The sequence below is a fragment of the Anoplophora glabripennis genome, unplaced genomic scaffold (assembly GCF_000390285.2).
Source record: "Anoplophora glabripennis isolate ALB-LARVAE unplaced genomic scaffold, Agla_2.0 scaffold879, whole genome shotgun sequence".
Taxonomy (NCBI): domain Eukaryota; kingdom Metazoa; phylum Arthropoda; class Insecta; order Coleoptera; family Cerambycidae; genus Anoplophora; species Anoplophora glabripennis.
Window position 1 is genome coordinate 65,392 of NW_019416963.1, and position 12,773 is coordinate 78,164.

Here is a 12,773-nt window from a genome sequence, read left to right on the forward strand (position 1 = left end):
AATGATTTTTTCCTATTTATTTCTGCAAGAAGTGAACCAAGGAATTGGAACTTCTATTACTATCTGGCTCTTCGCAACATGGTCACAGCTCACAGTACAATTAAAACGGTCTAGTACTTCACAGCTGTCCACCAAATTCGTTTCACTTTTACACTTTTTTAAGTTGCCAGTTAAATAACGATATTTTGCAAAAATAAAAAAATATGTGTCGGGTCTTTTGCCACATTTTATTTTATGATATCTGAAAAGATGACAAACACCCGATTGTACAATAATATTTTTGAAATAGAGCTTTGGTAACAAATATCAGTTCAGTGAAGTTGGCAGGAGGCAACAAATTTTTCTATAAAACTAATATCCTCAATATACAGGGTGGTCCACCTTAAATGTCAGCCCCTTTTTTCTCCATTATTTTAACAAAGCAAAAAAAAGGTGAAGGTAAAAGTTGTAGGATTTTTTTTTATTTTTGAAATTACAAAAACATTAAGCATTGGGTTACAGAAATATAAGCATAAGAGTTTTTTTGTAATGGAACATCCTATATATTTTGCACATTTGGATCGAACACTCTCTTACGATTATTGTGATATAAGATTTGATGGGACAGTGGTGGCTGGTGAAAATTGAAATGATCATATTTTTATAAAGAAGCATGGGATCCATATTGTTTTTTAGGAAGCCCATCGAAAGGACTTTCCTGTGGAGAATTCCAGAAGTCAGCCATTCTATGGATGCCTCATCGAAACAGGTGACCATGTTGAGGCTCTGTTCCGTGAATCTTCCATTATGCAACGCTTTTACATTTTAAATTGGCAAGTAAACAAGCGCATAAAACTTTAACATCTACAAAATTACAAAAGAAAGATTTTAACTGATCTGCACATCATATTATGATTAAGGACAGTGGTTGTTATTAAATAGGTCTTTCATAACTTGCTATGTGTGACCAGATGGGTGGCATTGTGAAGTTTAAAGGGGATTTGTCGTAATAGACTATGTTCTTCAAATAATGACGATAATGCTGGTTGAGCTTCTGTTAGCTGACAAGTCTAGGCTTTGCTGGGAACGACTATGACTAACCACCTCCAAGGGCTGGGCTGAGATGCCTAAGTTGCCCTTGTCTGGAGAAGGTCCTCCAATAGGTCAGTGGAAAAAATTGGATTAGATCAGTTGAGGCTAACTAGATGGTTGACATTGTATTAAAACATTCCGTTGGACTGGTGAAATAATTCTAATTTCTCTGTTACAGAGGAAGGGAAAAGTAAATTGCCTTCAGATTTGCAAGAAAGAAAATAAAATAAGCAAACTTACCTTTCCACTCTGAGACTGTAACCATTCTGTTTTTAACTGATGTTTACGTGGTATACAATGAGGATGATATTACTAGGAGGTTTATAGAATTAGATGAAATTGAGGAAAATATGGATGTTACAAAATAATTTATTTATAATGTAATGGCTTAACTAAAATTTTGTTACAATTGAGAGAGTTTCAATAGTACATACTAATTCTTCCTACAGTGAATTATTAGGCTCAGTTGAGAGCCGCATAGCAGGGAAATCCTTCACTGCTGTAGTAACTCCTAAAGCTGAATACACCACCTGGTTGTATGTTGCCATAGGCTCATTTGTCCCCTTGTCAGGAGCTCTCCTCTATATTAATTGGGTTAGTGTTACATTGTATAACTTTCCCACAAGGACCAGGGATTTACTTAAACTATTACAAATAAAACCGTGTAACTGCTCTATTCATAGCAATAATTTGTTAGGAATTCATATAATTCTGTGCAAATAGGTTTTCGCATGAATTCTTATCCAATATAACCGCCACCTTATACAATTCTTCATAACTTGTATAACCGAGGAAAAAAAGGCAGTGACCTAATGGTGGGCCATCTTATACCCCAAAAAAATCATTTTTCATTAAGTGTTAACCATTATTTTAACTGAAATTATTTCTATTGGTTTATTCCATTTATCTAGGGCAGTATCAGTTTGGAAAAATCTACCCGTGAGTGTCCTGCAAGTTGGATATCAACCCAGGGTTGGGAAAATATAATAAAATTATCGAGCGATTTCCAAGAGTCTTTTGGTAAACTTCCGTTTGAAATTGAGCACAACCTGGAGACATGGAAAAATTGGTATGATCTGGACACTCCAGAATCGGTTGAACTTCCCGGGGATTACAGTAAAAAAATAACTCCATTTCAAATGTTAATGCTGTTGAGATGTTTCCGTATAGATCGAGTGTTTAGGGCGGTTGGCAATTACATTACAGAAGTTATGGGAGAAGAATTTATAATGCCACCCGTTATAAGTCTTGATAATATTTTTGAACAGAGTAGTCCTGTAACACCTGTAGTTTTTATCCTCAGTCCTGGATCTGATCCTACAGCAGAATTAATGAAATTAGGAGACAGGTAAAAATATACATATAATTGTTTGAAATTGTCAGGCCTTATCTGTTTATTCTAGGTGCGGTTTTGGAGGTGGAAAATTTAAGTACCTCTCCTTGGGGCAAGGGCAAGAGCCAATAGCTCTCAGCCTTTTAGACACAGCCGTATCCAGGGGGCAATGGCTAATGTTTCAAAACTGCCATCTTCTGTTAGCATTTATAAAAGGTTTAGAACAACAGCTGGAGAAAATCGGCAAACCTCACCCGGACTTCCGACTGTGGCTTACTACAGACCCCGTTGGGACTTTTCCCATAGGCATTTTGCAGAGGTCTCTCAAGGTCGTCATGGAACCTCCAAATGGCTTAAAGTTGAATTTACGGAACACTTATTTCAAGATGCCGGCACAAACTTTGGAATCCTGTTCGCACCCAGTTTTTAAGAAATTAATATATGTTTTGGCATTTTTCCATGCTGTGGTTCAGGAGAGAAGAAGATATGACAAGATTGGTTGGAATATTTGTTATGATTTTAACGAATCTGACTTTAACGTTTGCGTGTTGATCTTGAATACGTATCTCACAAAAGCCGTTAAGGCTAAAGACACTAGGCTACCTTGGAACAGCTTGAAATATTTGATAGGAGAAGTAATGTATGGTGGAAGAGTGATTGATGATTTTGACAGAAGGATAGTTGGAACTTATATGAATGAGTACATGGGAGATTTCTTATTTGATACTTTTCAGCCATTCCACTTTTATCAGGATAGTTCCGTTGACTATGTAATACCATCTGATGGAACCAAAGAAGAATATATAGGTAATAAATCACATATTAGTTGGCCATAGTACTTAGTACTTATTTATTTCTATCGGGAGCGAAACTCTATTTAAAAAACTGGCAAATCTAAAGTTTTAGGAAATTCTCTTGAAACAGGATATAAGGCAGAGTTGTTCTTTTTTAAATGGAACACCCTGTACATTTGCTTTTTTGAAATATAAATTTGATTGATATTTATACATGGGCTACCTTGGGCCTTTAAAAACACCTATCATAAGTTTGTTTCCTCAAATTTCACGGTGAAAACTGATTTTTATTTTATCTTATTTTCGTAATTTTTCGCTAGACAGGCTGGTATAACCTTAAACAACTATGTGCTATCTGGAGAGCAAGCTATGGCATTCATTGTTGCCAAATTAAATTTTTCTTAATTATTCAGTATAGGTATATACGATTAGAGTGGAAGAGAGGGAAAATATTTTTATTTTTCATTTTACGAGAAAAAGGTAACCTTGATTAAACTTTTTGCTTGTCTTTAAAATGCAGTTGGCATGGAGAATTTTCATCTGGCATGTACAAGGTGATCAGAAAATTGGTAAATATCATTGGAGTCGACGATGCTAGGGAGTGCGTAGTAGCGGGTCGTGAGTTCCTGCAATTTTCGCTCGATTACGTGTTTTATACCTAATTCAATTGCTGTCGTTGTGCCCACTGTATAAAGATACATTGAACCTTGCTGTAGTGATCCGTTGATTTGGTTTGCACTGCAACTAATCCATAAATTGTTCAATCTGCATCACTTGGAGTGTTTATTCTACCACGTCGATTTAATAGTCATGCCTCAAACGAGAGCAGATAGTAAGATGGATAAAACTGGCTGTGGTGATGGTGCTTCTGAACACTTAATTAATAAGGTCTGTTCTTCTTTTGTTTCTAAATTAACTGCAAAAATTGGAGAGGTTGAGAATAGATTAGTGCAAATGGACATACAGTTTAATGATAAGTTAAACAAGCTGGATAAATTAGATGAAATTAATGCAAAACTTACTCACCTTAACCAATCTGTTATGTCTTTAAGTGTACAGTCTCTTCCAATAGCAAGGAAATTAAACAGTTAAATAACAGACTTAGTTCCTGTGAGCAGTCTATTAAAAACAATGGTCTTCGATTCCATGGTTTCAAAGAAAATAAAGAAGAAAATGTTCCTGAGCTTATGGCGTTATTTATAAGTGAAACGTTAAATGTTCCTTGCTTTGTCTCAGACATCAACTGTGGTTTTCGCATGGGTAAGTTAAGACTTGGTATGGAACATCCACGTCCCGTTTTAGTTACCTTTGTTAATAACTGGAAACGAGCAGAAGTTTTTGGAGCTAGGAAAAGTTTAAAGAGATCGGGTTTGAACATCTCAATTTTTGAAGACCTTTATAGGGAAAGATATATGGTTTTGAAAACTGTGAAAGAAAAATATGGAAAAGACAAGGTTTGGACTGTAGGTGGTAAAATTTATATGCTAAAAGATGGCAAGAAAACTTTGTATGATTGCGTTGATTAACTTCATCGATGCGGTAGGAATAGAATTATATTTAATATAGCTTGTTTACTTTAGGAACTCTTCGGCTGTTTTTAAAGTGATTTTTTTCCCTAGTTAATCTAATCAGTTCAGACACACCTTAGGTTTAAATATTTTCCATATATACTTCTAAGTAATTTATTTATAGGGTATTTTTGCTTAAACACTTTTAATGGGACATTCTTATGTATGTTAGTTTTTATAGTTATAGGTATATTAGTTCAGATTGATATCAGGAACACGGTTAGCGATCTTAGTATGCATAATAGTAAATTTTCTTTTTCTCACTTTAATATTCAATCTATACGAACTGGCTTTGATTTGTTTAAGGATTTAGTTTTTAATGAAAAATTTTCTGTAATTGGTTTATCTGAAACATGGCTGGATGATAGTACTCGTAGTGACGACTTCAAAATTGCTGATTATAATATTGTTAGGAAGGATCGTGAAGGGAGAGGAGATGGTGTTGCTTTTTTTGTGCATAAATCTATTAACTTTAAATTACTTGACATTCCTTATGGGGATGCTATTGAACAACTCTGGATCTCGGTTAAAATTCGTGGTAAAAAACTTTGTTTGGGTACTTTATATAGACCTCCCCGCTTTAACTTATCAGATAGTCTTGCACAGCTTGAAAATGCGTTTACAGCACTATTGCCTGAATGTGATGTACTAATCTTTGGTGGTGATTTTAATGTTGATTGTTTACTTAAAAAAACTCACGATTTCGTTGCCTTAAATAGCCTTTTAACTAAATATGGTTTACAACAACTTATTTCTTCTCCTACTCGGATTACAGCGACGAATAAAACTTTAATTGACCTTATTGTGTCATCTGATGTAAATTTGCCGACTAATGTTGAAGTGTTAAATATGCAGGGTATTTCTGACCACCATTTGGTAAAGTGTCATTTAAACCTAGTCCAGGCGATATCTGTCTTACAAAGGGTGTACTTGGGTAAAACGCATATGATCAGAGATTTTTGCTTTAACGGCTTCTAAATAACATCAGAAATGATAATTTTTCTATGCAAATAAAAAAAACGTGGGCTTAATTGTTATTGCAAAAAAGTATAAAAAAATAGCAAAAAAATTCATTTTTTTCTTGGATTTCTCGTCGACAACTTAGCAACTATTCATTTTAGACAAAAATGGAAGAGGAAAAAAAGTTTTGTAATTAAATTTTGATCAAGATAGAGTTAGTTGCAATTCGAAAAAATAATTATTGTTGTTGCAAAAATCGGAAAAATCATTTAAAAAATTGCAAAAAATGCTAGTTTATTTGTCAATTTTTTTCAGACACTTGAATAATACCTAGGATCTTCATACTTTTCCCAATTAAACTTCTTAGTGCATAGAATCATCACACCAAATTTCATCCAATTCGGTTCGATAGTTTTTACATAATAATTGTTTAATTTTTTTATTTTTTTTAAATTAAAAAATTTTCAAAATCAAATTTCTAAAAATCTAAAGCCTTTGAATACTTGAAAATTTCACCACAAAAAGAAGAGCTCTCAAGCTTTAAAATGCTTTTTGAAAAATTCAAATCGGACGATTAGGTGAGCCGTGGTGATTGTTTAAACATTTTCGCAATTTTCACGCTTATAAACAATTGCAATAATTTAATGTTTTTTCAAATTTTTTTTTATTTTAAAATATGGTTTGAAAGTACTCGGAAAGGCGAGTATTTAAAAAAAAACCTGATGATCCGCCCATTATTTTCGGAGTTATAGCCCGTTAAAGTTAACCCTTATTTACAGCAAAACTATAAGGGCTGTTTTTTGAACCAATAGGTTTGTTATTCCGAGTACTTTCCAGATATAAATTTTCAAAATTTGCAATCACGGGCGTCCCATTTAAAATGTCACTCAAAGATATTCAAGACCGCGTGAAATCAATGAGGTATCAGTGGTGGGGGGAGCAAACACACAGCTACTCCGATCTGAATTCTCGAGTTCAAAATTGCGACACTCGGAAAAATTTCACTTATCTCAGCGTCTAATGGACCAATTTCGATGATTTTTTTTTAAATCGATGTCTCGCAACTAAAAAATTCAATTATCATATTTTCAACTACATTTTATTATTAATTATTGGACTTTTGACATGCCGATAAACAGTTACTTTAAAAAATGATTAATTTATTATGTTTATTTATTTACTATGTTAATTTTCACGACCAAAATTTTTGCATGTTGCACCATGTTGTTGGTATTAATTAAGTATCCAAAAGATTCTTATACTTTTTTTTATAAATAAAAAATAAATTTTAGATAAATATTTTAAAAGTAAACGAAAAAATTAAAATTATAATTATTCACAATTTATTTTTTTTTGAAAGATTTTTAGAAATTTATCGTACAACTAAAAATTAATACCAATTTTCAGTTGTTTATTTAAATAATTATTGTTTAAACAATTTTATAATATTTAAACAAACTTACTAGTATTACCTGGTGCAACATGCAAAAATTTTGGTCGTGAATATTAACATAGTAAATAAATAAACATAATAAATTAATCATTTTTTAAAGTAACTGTTTATCGGCATGTCAAAAGTCCAATAATTAATAATAAAAGGTAGTTGAAAATATGATAATTGAATTTTTTAAGTTGCGAGACATCGATTTAAAAAAAAATCATCGAAATTGGTCCATTAGAAGCTGAGATAAGTGAAATTTTTCCGAGCGTCGCAGTTTTGAACTCGAGAATTCAGATCGGAGTAGCTGTGTGTTTGCTCCCCCCACCACTGATACCTCATTGATTTCACGCGGTCTTGAATATCTTTGAGTGACATTTTAAATGGGACGCCCGTGATTGCAAATTTTGAAAATTTATATCTGGAAAGTACTCGGAATGACAAACCTATTAGTTCAAAAAACAGCCCTTATACCCTTATAGTTTTGCTGTAAATAAGGGTTAACTTTAACGGGCTATAACTCCGAAAATAATGGGCGGATCATCAGGTTTTTTTTTAAATACTCGTCTTTCCGAGTACTTTCAAACCATATTTTAAAATAAAAAAAAATTTAAAAAAACATTAAATTATTGCAATTGTTTATAAGCGTGAAAATTGCGAAAATGTTTAAACAATCACCACGGCTCACCTAATCGTCCGATTTGAATTTTTCAAAAAGCATTTTAAAGCTTGAGAGCTCTTCTTTTTGTGGTGAAATTTTCAAGTATTCAAAGGCTTTAGATTTTTAGAAATTTGATTTTGAAAATTTTTTAATTTAAAAAAAAAAAAAAAAATTAAACAATTATTATGTAAAAACTATCGAACCGAATTGGATGAAATTTGGTGTGATGATTCTATGCACTAAGAAGTTTAATTGGGAAAAGTATGAAGATCCTAGGTATTATTCAAGTGTCTGAAAAAAATTGACAAATAAACTAGCATTTTTTGCAATTTTTTAAATGATTTTTCCGATTTTTGCAATAACAATAATTAATTTTTCGAATTGCAACTAACTCTATCTTGATCAAAATTTAATTACAAAACTTTTTTTCCTCTTCCATTTTTGTCTAAAACGAATAGTTGCTAAGTTGTCGACGAGAAATACAAGAAAAAAATGAATTTTTTTGCTATTTTTTTATACTTTTTTTTATACTTAAAGCAAAAATCTCCGATCATATGCGTTTTATCCAACCCGAAACAAGTATCGCCTGGACTATTAATATTACTAAACAACTGCCGGTATATAGAACATTCCGTGATAGAAATGTTATCAATTCTGATGTTATTTAGAAGACGTTAAAGCAAAAATCTCTGATCATATGCGTTTTATCCAACCCGAAACAAGTATCGCCTGGACTATTAATATTACTAAACAACTGCCGGTATATGGAACATTCCGTGATAGAAATGTTATCAATTCTGATATTATTTAGAAGACATTAAAGCAAAAATCTCCGATCATATGCGTTTTATCCAAAACGAAACAAGTATCGCCTGGACTATTAATATTACTAAACAACTGCCGGTATATAGAACATTCCGTGATAGAAATATTATCAATTCTGATGTTATTTAGAAGATGTTAAAGCAAAAATCTCCGATCATATGCGTTTTATCCAACCCAAAACAAGTATCGCCTGGACTATTAATATTACTAAACAACTGCCGGTATATAGAACATTCTGTGATTTTTCTAATTTTGACTACGTTAGCTTTATTCAGGACTTTTTTTGACTCTTACATAATGTTGATGAAATGGTTGATTACTTTAATGATAAAATTTTGTTTTTATTTGATATGCACGCGCTTTTTAAAACCATAAGAATATCTAAACCTCCGGCTCCTTGGCTTACGCCAAATCTTAAATTAATGATGCGGTTAAGAGATAGTGTATATTTAAAATATAAAAAATTTAAATCTGAGGTTAATTGGCAAGAGTACAAAGATCTTAGGAATTTTGTAAACACAGCTATTAAATCTGAAAAGAGAGGGTATTTACAGCATAAGTTTGCAACTGATTCTAGAGCTTTTTGGAAGACCTTGAAATCTCTTAATGTCCATAGCAATAATTCACATTCTTCCCAGTTTATTGCAAGCGCTCAGGAATTTAATGACTTTTTTGTGAACAAGTTACCAGCGGTTATTGTTGACAATGATTATATTGCTGATACCTACAGGGGTAAATTAGCGCCTAATATATCCGAAAAATTTAAATTTAATAATGTTTCGCCACAGAGGGTACTGGAAATTCTTAACACTATCAAATCTAATGCGAAAGGAGTTGATGGAATTAATTGCAAGATGATAAATTTGATTATACCTCAGTTACTCAATCATATTACTTTTATTATAAATGAATGCTTGAACTCCGCTACTTTTCCATCTTGTTGGAAGGATGCTGTAGTCATCCCTATACCTAAGAATTCAGAACCCTCTGATTTAACACATTTTCGTCCCATTAGCATACTCTGTACCTTTTCAAAAATTTTGGAAAAGGTTGTTCATGAACAGCTGGCTCACTTTTTGGACAAATTTGACGTTCTACCATCAACGCAGTCAGGATTTCGAACGCATCATAGTACTTCTACTGCTCTATTACATGTGTCGGATGAGTTATATAGAGCTTATGATAATAATGAAAATGCGTGTCTTGTGTTGCTTGATTATAGCAAGGCTTTCGATACTATTCACCATGCTACTTTATGCTGTAAACTTAAATATTTTGGACTTGATCACAGAGTTGTTAACTTTTTTGAGGATTATTTGTCAGGTAGACGTCAAAAAGTTGTTGTTAGTGGAAATTCTTCTACTTTAATTAATATTACTGTAGGAGTGCCACAGGGTAGTGTGCTTGGTCCCTTGCTGTTTTCAATCTATACTGCAGACCTACCGGGTGCGGTTAGAAATGCCAATTTGCATCAATATGCAGATGAGTTTCAATTATATTTTTGTTTTCCACTGGGTGACCTGGATAATTCAGTTCAAAAAATAAATAGTTATTTAAATAATATCTTGATATTGTCTCAAGCACATGGTTTAGTTTTAAATGGAACGAAAACGCAGCTTCTTGTTGTTGGTAAGAATAAAGATTTGATCTCGAATGATTTTCGTTTTNTTTTTTGACTCTTACATAATGTTGATGAAATGGTTGATTACTTTAATGATAAAATTTTGTTTTTATTTGATATGCACGCGCTTTTTAAAACCATAAGAATATCTAAACCTCCGGCTCCTTGGCTTACGCCAAATCTTAAATTAATGATGCGGTTAAGGGATAGTGTATATTTAAAATATAAAAAACGTAAATCTGAGGTTAATTGGCAAGAGTACAAAGATCTTAGGAATTTTATAAGCACAGCTATTAAATCTGAAAAGAGAGGGTATTTAACAACATAAGTTTGCAACTGATTCTAGAGCTTTTTAGAAGACCTTGAAATCTCTTAATGTCCAAGCAATAATTCACATTCTTCCCAGTTTATTGCGAGCCCTCAGGATTTTAACTTTTTTGTTAACAAGTTACCATCGGTTAATGTTGGCAATGATTATATTGCTGATACTTATAGGGATAAATTAGCGCCTATAATATATCCGAAAAATTTAAATTTAATAATGATTCACCACAGAGGGTACTGGAAATTCTTAACACTATCAAATCTAATACGAAAGGAGTTGATGGAATTAATTGTAAGATGATAAATTTGATTATGCCTCATTTACTCAATCATATTACTTTTATTATAAATGAATGCTTGAACTCCACTACTTTTCCATCTTGTTGGAAGGATGCTGTAGTCATCCCTACACCTAAGAATTCAGAACCCTCTGATTTAACACATTTTCGTCCCATTAGCATACTCTGTACCTTTTCAAAAATTTTGGAAAAGATTGTTCATGAACAGCTGACTCACTTTTTGGACACATTTGACGTTCTACCATCAACGCAGTCAGGATTTCGAACGCATCATAGTACTTCTACTGCTCTATAACATGTGTCGGATGAGTTATATAGAGCATATGATAATAATGAAAATGCGTGTCTTGTGTTGCTTGATTATAGCAAGGCTTTCAATACAATTCATCATGCTACTTTGTGCTGTAAACTTAAATATTTTGGACTTGATCACAGAGTTGTTAACATTTTTGAGGATTATTTGTCAGGTAGACGTCAAAAAGTTGTTGTTAGTGGAAATTCTTCTACTTTAATTAATATTACTGTAGGAGTGCCGCAGGGTAGTGTGCTTGGTCCCCTGTTTTCAATCTATACTGCAGACCTACCGGGTGCGGTTAGAAATGCCAATTTGCATCAATATGCAGATGATTTTCAATTATATTTTTGTTTTCCGCTGGGTGACCTGGATAATTCAGTTCAAAAAATAAATAGTTATTTAAATAATATCTTGATATTGTCTCAAGCACATGGTTTAGTTTTAAATGGAACGAAAACGCAGCTTCTTGTTGTTGGTAAGAATAAAGATTTGATCTCGAATGATTTTCGTTTTAAAATTTCTGTTAATGGAACAATTCTGAATCCTAGTAATGACTGTAAAAACTTAGGAGTGTATTTTGATCGAGATCTTAGGTTTTCCACACACGTTAATTTTTTATTGCAAAAATCTTATGCTAAATTGCGATCCCTTTATGTTCACAAAGATTACTTAACAGTAGATGTAAAATTAAAATTATGTGATTCCCTAATTCTTAGTAATATTGCTTACTGTGACACAGTTTATTGGCCGCTATTTTGAATAAAGATTAAGAAAGCCTGCAGATACATGCAAAATGCATGTATTAGATTTTCCTATGGATTACGAAAATATGACCACATTAGTGACACATTTAAATAGTCTAAGTGGCTTAATTTAAATGAGCGTTTCCAACTGCACATGGCATGTTTGGTGTTTAAGCTTAATAAGTCTAAAAGACCCAAATATTTATTCAAAAAATTAATTAAATGTAGTGATGTCCATAGCCGTTCAACTCGTTACAAAGACCTTTATGTCGTACCTATGCATGCCTCTGCTCTATTTCGCAGATCTTTCTCTTACAACGCTGTACATATTTATAACAACCTACCTCCTACAGTTAAATCAGCTAGTAACTTTATCAGTTTTAGAAGACAGGTCAAGGCCAGTATATTTGAGAGGAGAATTTAATTTTTTCTTTTTTTTTTATATATAATTTAGCTTTTGATATTATTCGCTGTCTAGCATTGAGTTCACGCCTGTGTGTGGGTGGACATATGTGTTTATGATATTGTTTATGTTACACACACACTTTAACGTGTTAGGCGGTTAGATGGAAGAGCAACTCTGTTGAATCTCGCCGTCTTTTGTTTGTTTTTATAATTTCATTGTTATTGTAGAGAATAAAGACATATTATTATTATTATTACATTTTCTTAAAGCAACTGTTTTTCACTGTTTTATTAATTGGAGATAAACCACTCAGAACATTGAATTCTAAAATATACTGTAACTTCTATAAAATAGATGCTTCTTGTAATATCATCTTTCTTAATATACTTTATATATAGAATTATGATTATGGTATAAAGACAATACATTGAAAAA

At 32.4% G+C, this 12,773-nt stretch overlaps 1 protein-coding gene across 1 annotated transcript in view; it reads left to right on the forward strand.

The window, feature by feature from the left end:
- Positions 1–12,773, forward strand: part of LOC108912719 (dynein heavy chain 10, axonemal) — a 46,729-nt gene that overhangs the window by 26,308 nt on the left and 7,648 nt on the right. The window contains exons 12-13 of the mRNA XM_018718040.1: positions 1,983–2,419; positions 2,475–3,211. Of these exons, the coding sequence (XP_018573556.1) occupies positions 1,983–2,419; positions 2,475–3,211 (1,174 nt within the window). The remainder of the gene's footprint in view (positions 1–1,982; positions 2,420–2,474; positions 3,212–12,773) is intronic.